The sequence below is a fragment of the Choloepus didactylus genome, chromosome 4 (assembly GCF_015220235.1).
Source record: "Choloepus didactylus isolate mChoDid1 chromosome 4, mChoDid1.pri, whole genome shotgun sequence".
Classification (NCBI taxonomy): domain Eukaryota; kingdom Metazoa; phylum Chordata; class Mammalia; order Pilosa; family Megalonychidae; genus Choloepus; species Choloepus didactylus.
The window spans coordinates 120,367,212-120,385,429 of NC_051310.1; the positions used below are offsets into that span (position 1 = coordinate 120,367,212).

The following is an 18,218-nucleotide window of genomic DNA, read 5'->3' on the forward strand; positions in this document are numbered from 1 at the left end:
ACCAAACCAAAAAACGTGTATGTGTGTGTATGTATTCTTGAAATACTTCAATACTGGTATAAAGAAAGATCTTGACAGTTGTCCTGTATTTTAAAAAAATTATAACATTTGAATGTGTTTTGAAGAATTCGTAAAACTTGTTAGTTTGCTTTTGACTGAAATTATATCACCTGATGGATTCTTGCAGCTATGACTGTCAAAATGTCTTACTAACTTGATCTTTTAAGTTTCATGTCTCACTCTGACAACTATTGTCAAAGCAAAATAGATTCAGAGCTCCTTATTTGAAAAATCAACAATAAAAAAACATTTATTAGACAATTTGGGAAATGTGAGAATGACTTTGATATTCAGGATTTTTTTTTAAATATAATGTCTGTACTTTGCTTTAAAATAACCTATGTGGGAGCAGAGAGAATGGGGCATAGATAAATATGATCATCTCTGGATTAATAGTTGTTGAAACTTCCTGACATGTGGAGGTTCATTTTCCTATTCTTTCTGCCTTTTGACATGTTTGAAATTTTCCATAATGAAGTTTTTTAAATCCTGCAGCAGACATCATAGTTTTAGAAGTCTTTATCTTTTATAGATAAACTGAAATATGACTATTTGAATTATAATTGAAGAAAATTTTAATTCTTAATTTGCAAGAAAAAAATGGAATTGCAGTAGGTAGAAAGAGGGCCAGTGGCTCAGAGAGATATGAAGGTTGAAGTTGTTGTTTAAAGGGTCTCCAGGATAATTTGAACAGGAAGAATCCTTATCTAAATAAAAGTTAGGTCAGAACATTGATGTCTGCATTCCTGCCTTCATTTGACCTGTAGTGAGAATCAAAATTATTAGGATGTAGCACAACAATATGCAGTTCAGACAGTGTTGGATTTCCTAGGCTTGGGTGTCCACAACGGAGGTCTGTGCATCCATTTTTGAAGCATCCTTCAAGAGCTGCTCCTTGTCCAAATACTGACCTGGACTTGTTCTTATTTGAAAAATTCCAGTTGCCAGGAGGGTGGCCACAAGGTATAATGGCCCATGTTTTTTGCTTTCCTATTGTAGATGCTGAGATTGGTGCCACGTAGTCACATATCTGGAGATCTCTCTGATGGGGCTTCTAAAGGTCCTTCTCATTCCAGTGCTGGTCACCAGAAGCCTAAGGCCTGAGACAGGGGTTGCCTGTCTGGGTCGACAGGTTTTCCCGTACTCTTAAGTAACTGGGAAAGTTACCTGAAAGAAGGTGCTCTAGGCCTGGGCCCGGCTCCGTGGTCACGGTGTTCTCATATAGAATGTTCTTGCTTAAAATGTTCCATTGCCTAAGTGTGTCAGGTGCTCTGACCACAGGACGTCTCCAGATGATGGAAGCCATGCTGAAATCTGACTTGCTGTGGCCTTCAGGCCTTGGGGTGGTGGATGTTGTCAGTATCTTCGGGCTGAGGCCTACCTGTGATAAGCCTGGGATTCTAAGGTGAAAGAGACCCAGCTGTTGCCTCAAGGTGCTCCCTCTCTTTCTGGAAGGGGGAGCAGACATCTGAGTAAACACGGCCTAAGGGTGATAAGTGCTCTCGGCGCCTTATACAGACTACTCCTGGAACACAGCGGAGGGAGAGGGCCTTTTCACCTGGGGGTCAGGTAAAGCACTGAGGAGGACACACGTGTGCCCACGCTTTCTTAGAGAAATTAAGAAGGATCTAAAGTTGGTGCCACTGGTTTCTCTGAGTGGTAGAATTCTGCGTGAGGTTTATTTTCTCCTTTATTCTCTACTTTCCAATTTACTACAAAGAGCATTGATTTCATAATCAGGACAGACATTTCTTAAAGACTTAGATAAAGGCAGGGCTATTCTTTATTTTAAAAACTTTCAGTCTTTGCTCAGTGTTTTGTATAGCTAACATTTGTGTAAAGAAGATGTTGGTTAAGTCAGTAAAACAGGATTTTTTAGTGTTGTCAGCAATACAGCAATAAGCCACAAAGAGGGGGCAATAAAAAACAAAAACAGAGCCAAACCAGGGACTAGTAAAGGATTTTTCAGTACAGGGTACAGCATCAAACATCTGTAAGGAATTGCAGTTTAAGCATATGAATAATACAAGGGTGAGATCCAAACATAAGTCTGATTTTTTTTTAGACTAAATAAACATGAAGACTTTGTTTCCAGGTCTAGGAGCGTGGGCTGAGGAGAGGGGAATAAGCTAAAACTTTGGCCTGAGTGGAGATGGTTTTGCTAACTCTTTGCCTGGGTCACTGAAGGCTTGGGTTTTGTAATCTGATGGTTGAAGTCAATGTGTCCAAACACATCTCTTCTCATTCCCAGATGCCTGTTGATAATTGACCTTGAAGGTTTTGGCCTGTTTTCTTTTTTCTTTTATGGTAATGAAACTTATGATAAAAAAAAAAATTAAGCACATTGTATTACTCAAGATTACTTGCACTGAGTTCGTTTAGCCCTGTTGAATAATCACTGTCCTGCCTAAAGTGCAGTCAAGCAATCAGATGTGTCCATACCTGTCAAAGAATGCTTTGACTCAAGATAAATAGAAAGGAGTTTTAATTCCTCACCCCACACACCAAAAAGTGTTTTACTTTTTCTCCCTTGTATGCACTCCCTTCCTAATGCAGCATTCTTCTCATACCTGTGCTAGTTTACATGGACTTCATTTCATTAATTCAAAATGATCCTGGAGAGCTGTTTTGAGCAACTTTTATATAAGTGCTTTTTGGATTTTTGAATTGTTGTGTAATTGCAGTGATTAAGACAATTTCAGTGTTTTTATCTGCTCAGAAACAGAAACACAATAGCAGTTTTACAGCCATGCCTTTGAGGCACATTATTCTCAACCTTTGGGAAAGATTTTGCGTCCTACTCAGTTTGTGAACAAGGAGGTACAGTGGAGAACACAATCCTGCTCCCATTACATAACAGTGTCCACCTGCCTACCCAAGACCACATTTCCCAAGCTTCCTTGGAACTAGGTGTAACCACCTGATGAAGTTCTGGCCAATGGGGATTGAGCAGAAGTGATTTGTTCAACCTCTAGGCCACACCTCTAACGGGAAGGTGTGTGTGCCTGGCTCCCAGGCTCTGTAGACCTTGAATTGCTTTTGCCCATACTGTTGAGGGACAGATAAAAACGCTATGTTTGAACCACTGATAGTCAGGGCCTTCACCACAACAGCGAAACCTGAATCCCCACTATCGCAGGAAGCATGGTTGTGATGCAGGGGTGTTTGAAAACATGGGGTAAAATGACCAAGTGTGACCAAATAGCCATTATCCCTCAAAAACAAAGCATTCTGACTGCACATCCAAAGAGAACTCCATGCCATAAGAATATATCTTAAGTAAACAGGCTGTGAAGGAGCCAGGCTCCTCTCCCCTGAGCTGGTATCTTGCTTCTAGTTTCCTCCAGTCTTCCTCTGTGGCTCGTGCAGGCCACCGTCCTGTGCCTTCAGATTCCAGTTGTGCTGCAGGTCTACCTCAGCCCTTTGCTCTTCTTTGGGGATTACCAGGCTGCTTTCCTGTAGGCAGACCGAGGTGCTGAGGATTCCAGGAAAGAGGCTGCAGCTACACCTGCTGGCTGGATCGGCTGAGGTCATTAGGGCCCTGCCTCAGCCCCAGCTGAGGAGGTAAAGAGAAGGCTCCAGACAGGCTCTCCCTGCTCCAGAAGCTGGTCTCGCCCCGAGGACTGCCCACCCTGATCTTGTCATCTCCATGAACAGCGGAACCACAGGAGTTACAGTTTAAACAGATCAAATTCTACATGGAAGAAGTATTCCCGGTCCCAAAGATTCTCTCTAAACCTAGACCTCCCTATGACCCACTTTCCTCACTATTCTAGCTTTGTCACAATCACCGTCATCCTACTGGGGCCGTGGTACCAGGAGCCCTGAGAGAAGAGCTCAGCTTCCATGCAGTATGGCTCAGCCCTGATTACTAAAAGAACCATCTCATTGACATTTACCTGCATCTTGAGAGATTAAAATGTTACACTGGTCAAATTCAATTAACTTAATTGTGTTCACTTAATTTGTGTTGAATGCCTGGAAAAACACATACATTCCAAGGAAATGTCATGCTTTAAAGGGTTGTCTTGGTCATTTGACAGCAGTACTTGGAGGTAATAGTAAACTTGTATAACATGAAGCCTTTGGGGTAGTAGCCTCACCCAACTGAGCTAAGAAATTAAAAACTTTCAATTATATATGTGTTTTAGCTTTCTACAAAATCTTGCTAGGCCGGGAGGTGGAACTATGTCTAATCAATCTCCCCTACCACTAGGCGTTTCCCCAGAACTGGGTTTGCCTGAGCGTTCGTTTCCATCCTCCCTGCAGCTCCTGACATGCTCTCTTTCCAGGCATGAGTTTCTCCACGGCCCCACCCAGTCCAAATGTGCAATTCCTGCAAAGGTGTGTTTTTGCCTTTACCCACAAAATTCATTAGCTTGAAGACCAACAGCCTGTGTATCTCGGCACTTTGATGTGATTTTACATTCCAGTAGCAGCTGGCACAGGGTATAAGAAGCCCATATGCTAACAAACACATACAAAGACCAGGATGTCGGCTTCCCTTTTGGTAACTGAGCCTTCAGTTGTTCAAGTTAGGCTTTATAGCTTTATAACTATGACCATATCAAAAATTCTATTAACTTGGAACTTATTTAGATTGTTTCATTTTCAGCTGTGTTCTATTCATAGCTTTCTGGACTTCCAGTCTTAATATCTTATGTATTTGATGATCTTAAGGACATAGATATTGCATTTGAAAATGGACTCTTTTTTTTATATATATATGACTAAAAGGTCCTTAAATTCCTGATTTAAAAAATCATGTGAGAGAATTATTTTGCTCATGGCTTTTGGTAGGCTGTAAACTTCCTTCCAAGGCAGATTTCAGCAACTCTTATTATATATGATTGATTGTTATTGTGCTTTGCTTTAAAGATTATTATTTTCAGAAGAAAGACTGCATGAAACCCGGCACTGTCTTATAGGATCAAGAAATGAGTGAAAAATGATGGAGTAAACAAAAGTGCAGCTTTCATTAAGTCTCTCCGATCTTTTTGCAGTACCATGCAGGATGACATTTTTATTCTCCATGAGCAAGAGTATGACAGTTTGCTTGAATCTGTCTTCAAAACTGAATTCTTAAGCCTCTTAGCAAAACGTTACGAGGAAAAAACCCAGAAGCAACTACCTCTGAAATTCAGCAATACGTAAGTCTGGGGCCCAGACTTCTGAGTAAAACAGTATGGGGCCTTCTGCTCACCGCTGAGGCCCAGGCCTGAGAAGAGGGGAGGCACGTGGAGAGGGGCAGGGAGGCTCACAAGCTCAAGGGCTTTGGTGAAGCCCAGTGCTGGGTGCCCCCACTGGGATCTGAGAGCCTGCAGAAGTCAATGCTGATGGTTGTAACAGACTGAAAATGTCACTCTTGCATTTTTGTGAAATAATGACTTCATAAAATGGGGTATTTTATCATTTGGAAAAAGGCCACCAAAGTGAGATAGGGAAAGCAAACTTTTGTATATCACCAGTAAAAGAGTCTTTTATTTAAGAGACAAGGGGAAAGTCATGCTGGAAGCAGAAGAAAAGGATGGGTGGAGCTTAAATTCCCAAAATGGATGCACAGGAGAACCTGTTGGTGGGGCATCTGGGGATTTGGGTGCTGCAGATGGCCAAGGTCTTATCTGTTGGCTCACCTCCATTTGTTTTGACAACATGGACTAATAGGCCAAACATTGGCCTTCTATTAAGCTTCTAATTTGTATTTGCTGAGGATGATTTATTTAGTTTTTCTTCTTAAATATCCCCATCACTCGCACTTAGCATGACCCAGTGACACGCGCACATTTAACGGGGAACCTCCCTCACCACCTGGTTTCCCACGGCCCTGCCTCTGGTCCCTCCCTAGGCCCTGTGCCTGGTTCAGGTTCTCCAGACTGGCTTCCTTTATATGGCAGCTTTGTCCTGCAGCAGAACTCCATGCTAGGGTCTCTGAGCACCATTTCTCATTGGTTCACTCCGACTTGTTTATTGCAATGATTGTGCTTGTCCCAGGCTTGAACTGAAGTTGAAAAAGGAGAGCTGGGGTCCCTGGAGTGCTGGTGGCTCCCGGCAGGTGCAGTTCCACCCAGGCTTGGGTGACCTGGCCGTCCTCAAGCCCAGTAACAAAGTTCTGCAGGTCAACATCGGACCCGGGCTGCCCAAGAACTCCCGTAAGTCTTCCACTAACCCAGACCCCAGGCTAACTTCTTCACTATTTTCCTATTTATAACCAATATTCATAAAATTATATTTATAACACACATTATATCATATATGCCATATGTTCATCTAACATAGATATCTTTATAAAGTTTAGCCCTTGTGTGTGATCATTGAAGAGTATGCCTTATGTAAAATAGGCTTGTATCAAAGCAGTCTATTGATATGTGACTAACATATAAATACAATATAGATAAAAACCATTATACCTTTATGTGCGTATAGCCATTGGAAAATGTTGGTGTGTGTGTGTCTGTGTATGTATCACTTGGACCTTGCAAGAAACTGATGGTGCATTTGGCTTGAATTTTTTTTTTTCACTTTTTTAAAAATTAAATTCAGTTTTATTCAAATATATTCACATACCATACAATCATCCATGGTGTATAATCAACTGTTCACAGTACCATCATATAGTAAAGCATTCATCACCACAATCTATTTCCGAACATTTTCCTTACATCAGAAAGAATCAGAATAAGAATGAAAAATAAAAGTATAAAAGAACACCCAAATCATCCCATCCCACCCTATTTTTCATTTAGTGTTTGTCCCCGTTTTTCTACTCATCCATCCATAAACTAGATAAAGGGAGTGTGATCCACAAGGTCTTCACAATCACACTGTCACCCCTTGTAATCTACATTATTATATAATTGTCTTCAGGAGTCCAGACTGCTGGGTTGGAGTTTGGTAGTTTCAGGTATTTACTTCTAGCTATTCCAATACATTAAAGCCGAAGAGGTGTTATCTATATAGTGCATAAGAATGTCCACCAGAGTGACCTCTCGACTCCGTTTGAAATCTCTTAGCCACAGAAGCTTTATTTCATTTTATTTCGCATTCTCCTTTTGATCAAGAAGATGTTCTCAATCCCACAATCCTGGGTCCAGGTTCATCCCAGGGAGTCACATCCTACGTTGCCAGGGAGATTTACACCCCTGGGAGTCAGGTCCCACATAGCAGGGAGCGCAGTGAGTTCACCTGCCAAGGTAGGTTAGCTAGAGAGAAAGAGAGAACCACATCTGAGCAACAAAGAGGTACTCAGGGGGAGACTCTTAGGCATAATTATATGCAAATTTATTGGTTTGAATTTTTGAAGAGACTTGTAAAGAGAAAGATTATTTACAGAGATGTGGGCAGGGTTATGGGAACCAAGTAGGGTTCTAGGGACAAGGAACAGCAGGAAAGCTTTATTCCCCCTCCTGAATGGGCAGTGGGAAGAAATGATTGAGCTGAAGGGTTGTACTCACTTCCAGGCCAAGCAGAGCAGAAGCAGGCAGAATAAATACCCCAACCTCTCAACCTCTCTCTCCTCCAGCACTGAAGTCTCCTCCCAGTGCCTTCCATTTGCCAAACCCAACCAGAAAGCAGAACAGAGTACAGGGCATCGGCCCAGGGCAGAGAGGGCTGCGAATAGCCAGGAGATGTATGTGAATGCGTATGAACAATGTTCAGTGAGCCCCAAAGTGGGGAATTATCCTCACAGTACTCTATGATGTCTCCATGGGATGGGACATCAGGGAAACCTTCCCCAGGCCATTACCCCTGGCCTTGTCCCTGGATCTGGATGGGCATCTGCTTCCTTAACTCCAGGCTCCAGCTCCTGCTTTGCTTTGGGCTGCACTTGTCACTTCCTCTAATCTTCAGTTCTTCTCTTTGCAAGGAATTCCCTCTGCCCCCCTCTTCCAGCTGGTTTGCTCCTACCCTTCCTCCACGTTCCACTGGAGACCTGATTTCTTTGCAACCTAGATGCCTCTGCAGAGATGTCCTCTGGTTGCCGATGGCCATGCCGGTCCTGCTCTGGCCCACACTGAAGTTGCCTTTAGTGCTGTCCTGTTTTCTCACTCCTTTGTGTCTGTGTCAGTGGCACAAGTCTTCTCTACCCCTTGTGGTCTCTGTATTTAATTGGAAGACCATAGAACACAAAGTCTTGCATAAAAGGGTCTTGACAACTGCAGATGTGCAGTTGGTACCAAAACAGGCATGATGCTGTTGACAAAGATGTGCCTGTTCAGCTTCTATACAGCATGCAGAACGTGGATGCAAACCTTAAAGTGTTCCATCTATTTGATAATCTACAAAACTAGAAAATCCTTTGTAAGGCATTATTAATACTTCTTTGTAAAGTCACTCTCTCTAATGTTTCCAAACTACCTCTGTAAACATACCATCCAGTCCCTTCTCCACTGCAGCCCGTCTTCTGTAAATCCAATGGATACCTTGATTCCAAACTTCTCAAAGAACCATTAGGAGCCATAAGACCAACCAGTAATAACTGTTTTAACCTTCTCTTGCTCGTTTACTTTAGGTCCTACCAGAAGGAACACCACCCAAAACAGGGGTTATTCCAGTGGGACTCAAAATCCCAACTTCCCATTGAGAGCTGCTCCTCCTCCCCCAGGTAAGCCTAGCACATGCCAAATCTGGGCTTGTGTAACTTGTAAACTATGTTTGGGAAGAAATCCATTGAAAAATAAATGTACATATATTTACCAGCCAAGGGCCATTTTAGTGCCAGCCAGATGTTTTCCTACCAACACAATGGCCCTACTTGTGACCCCAAATTCAGGAAAAGTAACAGTGTGAAAGCTGTGACTGAATTAACAATCTGGATTTCATTACCTTGCAATATTACTCCCTTAGGAAACACTTCCTACATCAGTAATAGTGAAAAGAGTTCTTTGTTCACGACAACCAGGATATTGTCACCTGTCAAGATGTAGGATGCTTCTTTTATGGAAATAGTAGTTTGTCAGGTATAACCCTCACCACCACCCACCTCTAGCTAAAAACCACTGCAATATTTTGCAACTAGTTAACAGAGCATAATGAGTAAGTAGAAAAAAATTTATTCTTAGTCAGATAGGATCCGGCAGCCTGCTCCAAAAACAGTAGATTAATATCTGAGAGAATTGCAAAATTGTTACAACAGCTTATATAGACTTTATGTTTAGTATTTGTGGGTATTTTTGGTAATAAAAATATAACATGCAGATCACTAAAATCCAAACCTGAATAAATTTAAGACTTTTTGCCCTTAATGTTTCATGTTTGAAGAATATGAACAAAATCCACAAAAAAAATTTCTTTCCCTCACAAAATTTAGTACATGAAAAATGGTTTTTGGAATGTTTGATATAAATTTAGGATTCCAGGTCTGAAAAGGTCATCTTGGGACCATACTTGACTCAAATCATCCCAGACAGTGGAATCATACCTGTAGTGCTGTCCAAGATAGGCAGTGAAAAGCTTCTCTTTAAGCAGTAAAAAGCTTCACTTTAGTCTCTTGCTCCGGAATCTCACAGTTGTGTTCTAAAACACTGACACTTGTGCCCAGGAGTGAGAAACTAATTCTCGTTTCTTTTGTAGTATCCAGTCCTGCCTTGTCCAACTGTCTCTCTTTCCCCTGTTTCTCTTTCCTTGAAGAAAATTGAAGCAGAAAGGAACCTAAGAAAAGCAAAGTCGTTTTGTATTGCTTTTATGCCTGGCCTCTGGAGCAGGATTCTGGGTAGCCGTTGGGTACTGCAGGGAAAGCTCATTTTCCTCAGCCCAGTTAGCCAGTGTCGCGGAGACCAAGTCAGGCCACAGAGCACCTGTGTGACCTTGACCATGGCCTTTAACCTTCTCTCTAAGTGACAGTTTCTTCATTAATAAAATGAGGTGATTGCAGCAGAATGCCTTAGATCTGCATTTCTCAAACAATCTGTGAGGAAGGCCCAGGTTTTGTCTTTTTTTTTTTTTTTTTTTTTTAATTTCCAATCCAACATAAACCATACTTTTGTAAAATATAATAAAAATGAATTGTTAGAAGAATGGAATCTTAAAGCATACGAAATACAAGCCAGGATTTCTTATTATTAGAGTCAGCAGACATAAAATACATCTGTCAGACTGCTGTAAGGGTTTCTAACTGCTGCCTCCCGATTTCAGGACCTACCTCATGGGGGACGAGTCAGTCGTGAGCAGCATTTGCTGGAGCCCATCTGTGGGCCCCACCCCAGATATCGCTGCCGTAGAGCACGTCCTGCTCTGACTCGGCACTCCTAGCTGCATCCTGGCAGCCCGTGCTGCCTCTTTTACACGAGGACAGGTCTCCTGCCCTCCCCACCCCAGACCCTGCACCTGCACATTGGATCTTGACTATGTGCAGTGTGGGGACGCCCCTCCACAACCCACTACCTGCAGCTCTGGGAAATGGAATAAAATGAAAGAGGCTCTTGGCCCCCAACTCTAGTCGTGGTCTGGTCCGTGTGGCGTGTGGGAGGAAATGCAGAGAGGTCACTGGATGGGACTGCATGGTGATTTCTGAACTCCTGTGAAAGCTCCACTCCTAGAAAACTGTGGCTTCAAGTTGGACTTAATATTATTTGGGAAGGAAACAGTCCATATCTATGTAAGAAGGATATCGAGATATGGAGAAAATGCATGTCAGAGCTGAAAGTGAGCAAGTAGATTCTGGTCCCATCCGTCACTTCTTGAATGAAGAAACTGGCATTCTGAAACATCACAGATCTTGCTCAAGGTCAACACAGTTACTAGAGCAGAGCCAGAACTGGACTTCTCGTCCCTCCTATAAACATGCTAGTACCAAAAGGCTTTTTTAATTTGGTTGGAAGAGGTTTTGTGGCGGGGTCCACCAAGGCATGCCTCTTGGAGTCTTGTTCTCCTACCCCACTCTTGCCCAGATCTGTCAGCAGGAGAAGAGGTAAGGGCTTCTTCATTCATAGCATGGATTGATGATGCCCCTTTCTGCCAAGGCTCGTGGTGTAGAGCCCATAACCATAATCTCTTACTTACCAGCTGATGAGATCCAGAGTGGAAGACTAAATCCATCCAGATTGATCCATTTCCCCTACCTGTGTGTTGTATTCTCTCCACTTCAAACAATGGACTCCTGCAGACAATGCCCAAGGCCAGCCCCCTTGGAAATGAATGTTCAATTGTTTAAACAGCTGCCTGCCAGCCCCTGGAATCAGAACCTCATAATTTTTCTGAGACCCATGAATGTATCTGTCAACTAGCTTGAAGCTTACTTTTCCTTGACCGGACTATGAAACTCTGAACATCTGGTGATTATATTGTCAAATTCAATGAGCGTGTGGTGAATGTCTGCTATATTCCAGGCACTTGCTGGGCAGTTTTACAATGTAGCTCTAATTTTTACAATATATTAGCTCTAATGCCCTCCTTTTTTTTTTTTTTCAATGCAGAAACTGAGGCTTGGAGAAGTCACATGGCTAGTAGATGGAAGTACTTTGGAGAGCCTCTAGCAAAGGATCAGAAAATTTAAGCTTTGTTTCTCTTCTTTTCCTCTCTCTAGGATACCATCAGAATGGAGTCATCAAAAACCAGTTTGTGCCACATCCCCATGCTCCTGGAAATCAGAGGTCTAATCAGAAAAGCCTGTACACCTCCATGGCCCGCCCGCCCTTGCCGCGACAGCAGTCCACCAGCTCAGACCGAGTGTCACAGACGCCAGAGAGCTTGGATTTCCTCAAAGTCCCAGACCAGGGTGCTGCGGGGTAAGATTCCCATGCTCTGTTTGTGAAGCTGGAAAGCTCCGTCTCCATCAATCTCACCAAGTTCCACAGATTTCTTTGGCTTGCCCATGTGTGATTCTGAAGTTCAGTTTTCCACCCACAGATTGTAATACAGTACCCAAGGCCACGGGGCCCTTGGCTGGCTTTTCTAAATGAGTGTGGCCAAGCTGATAGCACACAATTCATTTCTGTTTCCAGAGAGGGCTTTTCTTGGAAACTCGGAAGGAGGGTCCCCTCCACCCCTGGGATTTGATTTCTCTGTGCATTTTTCTGCTCTCTGGTACGGTGGAGGAATAATGAGATTTCTGCCTTATGTCTGTACCTGCAGTTGCATAAACACAATATCAAGGAGTCTTTAGTGATGTTAAGAATAACATCCCAGCATTCCCTGAGATGTAGATGTTTGCTTATGAATACTGATCTTCAAGACTTTAAAATGAGAGCCTCTCTGCCTACTTTCTAGAACAGAAAATGAAGAGTGGTGAAAGGAGCCCAGGATAGGATTTTTAGTCTGAGGAAGTGAAGATTCCTAAAGCTCTGGGCAGATACTCAAAGAGCTAGAAGAGTGGAAAGGGGATTAGGCATGTCACAAATGACAGAACTAGAGTCAACCTCAAGAGCAGTGAGTGAACTCTATTAGACAGATACGGGCACCCGTAAAAGGAAGAACAGTCTAGCAATCCGAAGACTGCCCAGAATGCACAGAATGGATTGGAATCACCAGGTAGGAATGTTGGTAGAGGAATGATGTCAAGTATCAGATTTAGGGGAAGTCAGACCTGGGCGAGAATCCTATTTCGGTTCTTCATTACCTTTTCTGAACCTGATGCTTACCTTCTCTGAGCTTTGATTGCATCTTCTGTGCACTGATGATACTTCTAAGCTTACAGGTTGTTGGGGGGTTTAGAGGTAATATGTGTAAAATACCTAGCATGGTACTTGGCTTGCAGGAAGCTCGCAGTCCATTATAGCTTGAAGGTGCTAAAGATGCTGCTGCTGCTTCAACCAGTATCTCATGGTGGTTGCCCTGGAGACCTTTGAGAAATCTAGTGACTCTGTGTGATTCCCTGGGCCAAATGTAGTAATGGGCCTGCCCCAGTCCATTCTCTCACCTCTTCTTCTTCCTCATGCCCACCTCCATTTTCCATTCTCTATATGTCTCTGGAAGGATGAAGAGGTTTCAAATGAGGTTCAGGGGACGTGAATATAAAATAGAGCCATGCTGGGAAAGAAGCAATAGCTCCTTCCTTGTGGGCAGCCACCTGTTCACCTCCCTGTCCCCTTATCACATGTGCTTCCTGCCTTGGCCTTTTCCTCCCAAAGACCACAAAGCTCTCAAGAACTTTATCCATGTCCTCTCCCAAGGTGCCTCTTCCCCTGGTAAGTTTTACTTCATTTGGACCACAGATATGAAAGCATCTTGGTTTTATCAGTAAAGTGGCTACCCCTCTCTCTTCCCCCACTGCACCTTGTTGAGCCGGGTTCCTAATGATCATGGCTTAGCTGATGGGCCTTGTCCAAGGCAGTGGTTCTCAAGCTTGAGTGTGCACCAGAATCTCCTGACGTCTTATTAAAACAAAGATTGCTAGTGCTCCTCTAGAGTCTCACTCCATAGCTCTGGGGTGAGGCCCAAAATTTGTGTTTCTAACAAGTTCCCAGGTGACATGGACTTTGCTAACCCAGGGACCACATTTTGAGAACCACTAGTCAGAAGGCCCCTGCTATCCCTACTGTCTGACTGATCAAGTCAGGGGTCGTTCTACGTAAAGGTGAATTGGAAAGGTGACCTTAAGAAAATCAAACAGCTCTTATCACCACTCCTCCTGCACCCAGATTTATGTCCCAAAGTAGGCAGGGGATTAAAATCAGTCGACAAAATGCACCAAATCTCTTAGCTCTGTCTGCTAGCTTCCTGCTTGCTTTGGTTCTGGCAAGTAAAACCATCTTTCCAGCCTGCTTTGCGAGTTGCAGACTTGCACGCCAGCCAGCTGGGAGCATCTGTCAGCCAAAAGTAGGCAATTTAGGAACATTGTGTCTTAACCGAGGCTGCTCCCTTCCAGCTCTCAGCTGCCTGGTTCCCTATTTAAGTTTTATCACACCCTCTGCCGCCTTCAGGCCCAAGGATCAGGCAGTCATGATGCTATCTTGGTGACTGGCTCTGACACTGGGGGGAGAGGATGCGTTCACAGCCATCCACCAGGCAGCAGGGATTTCTTGAGTGTCTGCTGTGTGTAAAACTCTATTATTAGGCACAGTAAGTCCAGTAGCTCCAAGAATCCCAGCCAGCCTCCTCTTTCTACACTTGAATCTACTGTACAAACATTGCTTAAGAAATAGTATTCTGGTCAAAGGGCTGAGCTTTCTCTCAGTATTTATTTTATAAAACATATGAAAGTGAAGATTAAGTTAGTTTCTCTCCAGTGTGACCAGAACTTTGGACATGGCATTTCAGGAGCCTTCTGGTTACCTAAATTTATAGCCTCTCCTCTTTGCGTAGAGAACATCGATTGCTTTTATTCCATGGGAGATTATTGGAGGAAGCAGGGAATTTGTCAGTCCTGACCAAGAATATGTTCAAAATGTATCTATATGTTTGTATTTTTCTGTAAATATGAAAATTCCTGTATATGTCACAATTCCAAACAGTGACCTTGAATTTATTAATCTGTAAAAACAAGATTACCACAGTCTTTCCTTGGGCTTTCACACCCTTGGGTTTGTCTTATCTTTTCCGTTTCCCAACCCTCCATATAATTTTTCTTTACAGACATATTTAGCATAAGCAGTCATTTCTTTTGGATCATGTAATATGGATAAAATCAAATGGTAATTAGCACAGCAAGTTAATGCAGGAAAAGCCTTTGCCAGTTTATTTTTGTTCCAGTCAGGATGTTTCTGGAGAGAGCCTGAAAGCCTTCACTAAATTAATTACCTTCCCAAATGGATTCTGTACCTTTGCATCGCCATATTTGTGCGCATGGTAGCTATTCTTGTTGTCATTACTATTGTCTAAGGAAACTAAAATGTACAGAGGGAATCATTGTCTTGTGGTCCCTTAGCATAACTTTTGAAAAATCTGATTCAGCTTAAGGATCTTAATTCTCAAGGAAGGAGAATGGGTTAGGTGAGAATTGTATAAACAGTTCATTCATCCACCTTTGCTCTGATTTCACAGGAGCATGTAGTTGGCCTGTCACGTATGCTTTTTTTTTTTTTTTTTTTAAAGCCAAAATTTTTATTATTGAATACTCTTAAACTGTATAAATTCCTAGTGGCATTGACCAAGATAAAAGAGAGAAGGCACAAATGGACAATACAGAAACAAAATGGGACATCACTACAGATCCTGCAGAGTTTAATACTAGTGAGTGGCCATTAATGACAAGTTTACCCAATGTAGAGGAAATGAGCAAATATCTCCAAAATACAATTTTCCAACATGGTCTTAAAGAAAACTGGAAAATCTGAATGATCTTCTATTACATGAATTAATCTGAAAATTAAATTTATTCCACACAAAAAATAACCTGAGCTACAAGCTTCCCTGGTGAGTTCTTCCAAACACTTAAAAAAACAAAATAATTCCTACACTCATTTTTCTACAGTTAACACTTTCCAACATATTTAGTAGGCTAGTATGAAGTCCTGACAAGTATATTTCAAGAGACAAAAACCATACTTCATTCTCACATAAACTGAGATGCAAAATAACTAAACAAAACACTGGTAAAATATTCTCTTACGGTCAAGTTGCTTATGTTTTGGGAATGCAAATTGGATTAACACTCAAAATTCAATCAGCATAATTCATCACACTAACATAATTAATAAAGAAAACATGATCATCTCTACAGATGTAGACAATAGTTTTGAAAACATGTAACACCATTTTGTGACTACAAATCATTACCAAAAAAATTGCTTGATTTATTTTTTTTCCTTTTATGGGTCATGATTTTGTTGTCAGGTCTAAGAAATCTTTGCCTAGCCATATTCCCTGAAAATTTTATTTTATATTTTCTTTGAATAAAAGTTTTACTGTTTTTATAGCTGTACATGAACATTCATAGCAGCTTTATTTGTAATAGCTGTAAACTGGAAGCAGCCCAGATGTCCAAAAGGTGAAGGGTGAGATAAACTCTGTTATCTGTGTGCACGGAAGACTGTCCAGACACCTGAAATATACAACAGCTTGGATGACTCTCCAGGGAATAGACTGAGTGAAGAAAGTCAGTTTTCAAAGTTTCCGTATTTATTATTTCATTTACCTGACTTTTTTATGATAAAATTTTTAAATGGAGAGCAGATGAGTGGTCGTGAGCGTTTAGGAACGGGCTGGATGGGAGGGGAGGTGGATTGGGTTTTTAAAGGGCAACACAACAGACCTTTTTGATGATGGAACCATTGTGTTTCTTGACAGTGGTAAAGGATTCAGGAGTCTGCAATGTGATAAAATTGTATAGAACCAATCACTCACTCATTGAGACACACACACCCTAGGAGCTGGGCTTAGTACAGGACATCGTTTCTAAACTGGACCCCATAGGACCCTTCACCAACAGGAGGACATAGGGTCATGGGATTCCCTGACAACACAGTCAGGTCTGACACTAAATTCAACAGTCCTGAAGATCTGACTATCCCCTTTACTGAGATAAATAACTACATGTCGCTTTGGGGGACAAGCATTCGCTACGGTGTGCACGTGCTGTCATGTTGCAGGATTCCTCATGAAGCTGGATCTCCCTTTCAATCTACTGGATCTGAGCCTGAAATCTGTAAAGCTCCAAACTGATCATGATTTTTCACTGGGATGGCTTTGCTAAGACAATCTGCTTTTGGACAGAATCAGTTCTCTACTATCATTGGCGGATGCCCCCCAACCTCTGGGAACACCGTGAGCCATTAGCTATGGTCATATGTCCCTATAGGTCGGGACGCAGTGTTTGCAATTCCAGGTCTGCTGTCATTCCAATAACAATGTCACGTTGCCTCTGAAGGGTAAATGCTTCTACTTAACCTCCAAGCTCAGGAAGGCTGCATTGGGTAGTACAAAGAGGGTGAGACTGAATTCAGACAGACCTGAATTCTGTCACGTATGCTTTTTATTTCCCTTCCTATAACTGAAATGTGCATAATCTGCCTCTGGTTTATTATTGGCAGCATTAAAATCCAGACTGGAAATGTCTTTTCTGTTGGTATTTTCAATCCTGTGGTCCATTTCATGGGAGGAAAACTTCAGGAAATTTCAGGATACTCCAGGGATTAATCCAACTAGAAGCTGGAGAAACAGAAAAATATTGAAAGCACTCAGAGGTAGGGCATCTGGCCACACCGCAAAAGAGGGATCGATAGAAAAATTTAAATGCTGCCTGTTTGTCAAGACTCGTAATGGAGTCATATTTTCAAGCGGCTTAAAATTTCCAGCAGGTGTCCAACAGCAATATTTCTAAACCCGTTGATCCACTAGAGTAGTGGCCATATCCTGGCCCGGGCAGACATGGAGTTTAGGAATTCCTGGCATCCATTCCCACATTTCCAGTAATGCTTATAGATTCAACCTTTTGGAACAGGGCATATTTTTAAGGGCCAATGAAATAAATGCCGTTATTTTCCTTCTTGGAATTTCAAGACATAAATGTCACGTCTGCAGAACAAAGAGGTGATATTTGAAAGCTTAATCCCAGCTCTCCCTGGCATATCCTAGACACACCCACCCAGGAGGTGTGGGAGCTGCAGATCAGTTCACAAAAGGTGGCTTGGCAGTGTCCGGCTGTGAGTCCCAGTTGCTTTGTGTGTTACTTCATTGATTCATTCATCAAATATTTACTGAGCCCAGCACTTTCTGTGTGCCACGTGCTGGGCAGGTGGATTGTTTCACAACCACCACCTGTGCTACCTCGTGCTTGTCACTTAATCTTTCTATACCTTTTTGGCCTCACCTGAGCAATAGGGATAATAATAATAGAATAATATTTAAAACCCATTCCTCAGGGTTTTCTTGAAGATGGTGTAAGAGCTTTTGCAAGCTTTTTTGTTGGTTTTATTACTAATATTCTTGTGCTTTGGTCTTCCAGGAAAATTTTAATACTCTACTAGAATTGAAAGGTGGGAGTTCCCTGGCCCCCTTGGTCTTATTCTCAAAAATTCGTATTTCCAGACTGCATAGAGTTCTGGGCTCCTGAGGGTCTAAGCTTCAGGTGCTGTTGGCTTAATGGGATGGACAGCCGAGGGGAGCCAAGACAGGGGAGTGAGGGTACAGCCCCCACCCCAACCCACCTGCCCCTGCCCCCACACAGAGTAGCTGTCCTGCCTCCTGTGGGCACAGAGCAACAGCTGAGCAGAGATTTGTGTGATCACATTTTGACACTAGACATGAAAGCTTCAGTTGGACAATGGTTTGAACAAAAGTGAAAA

The 18,218-nt window shown here is 42.4% G+C and overlaps 1 protein-coding gene across 1 annotated transcript in view; it reads left to right on the top strand.

Moving 5' to 3' along the window:
• MYO1E (myosin IE) overlaps positions 1 to 18,218 on the top strand; it is a 209,927-nt gene that overhangs the window by 181,756 nt on the left and 9,953 nt on the right. Inside the window, exons 23-26 of the mRNA XM_037833824.1 lie at positions 5,064 to 5,210; positions 6,052 to 6,209; positions 8,570 to 8,662; positions 11,582 to 11,783. Of these exons, the coding sequence (XP_037689752.1) occupies positions 5,064 to 5,210; positions 6,052 to 6,209; positions 8,570 to 8,662; positions 11,582 to 11,783 (600 nt within the window). The remainder of the gene's footprint in view (positions 1 to 5,063; positions 5,211 to 6,051; positions 6,210 to 8,569; positions 8,663 to 11,581; positions 11,784 to 18,218) is intronic.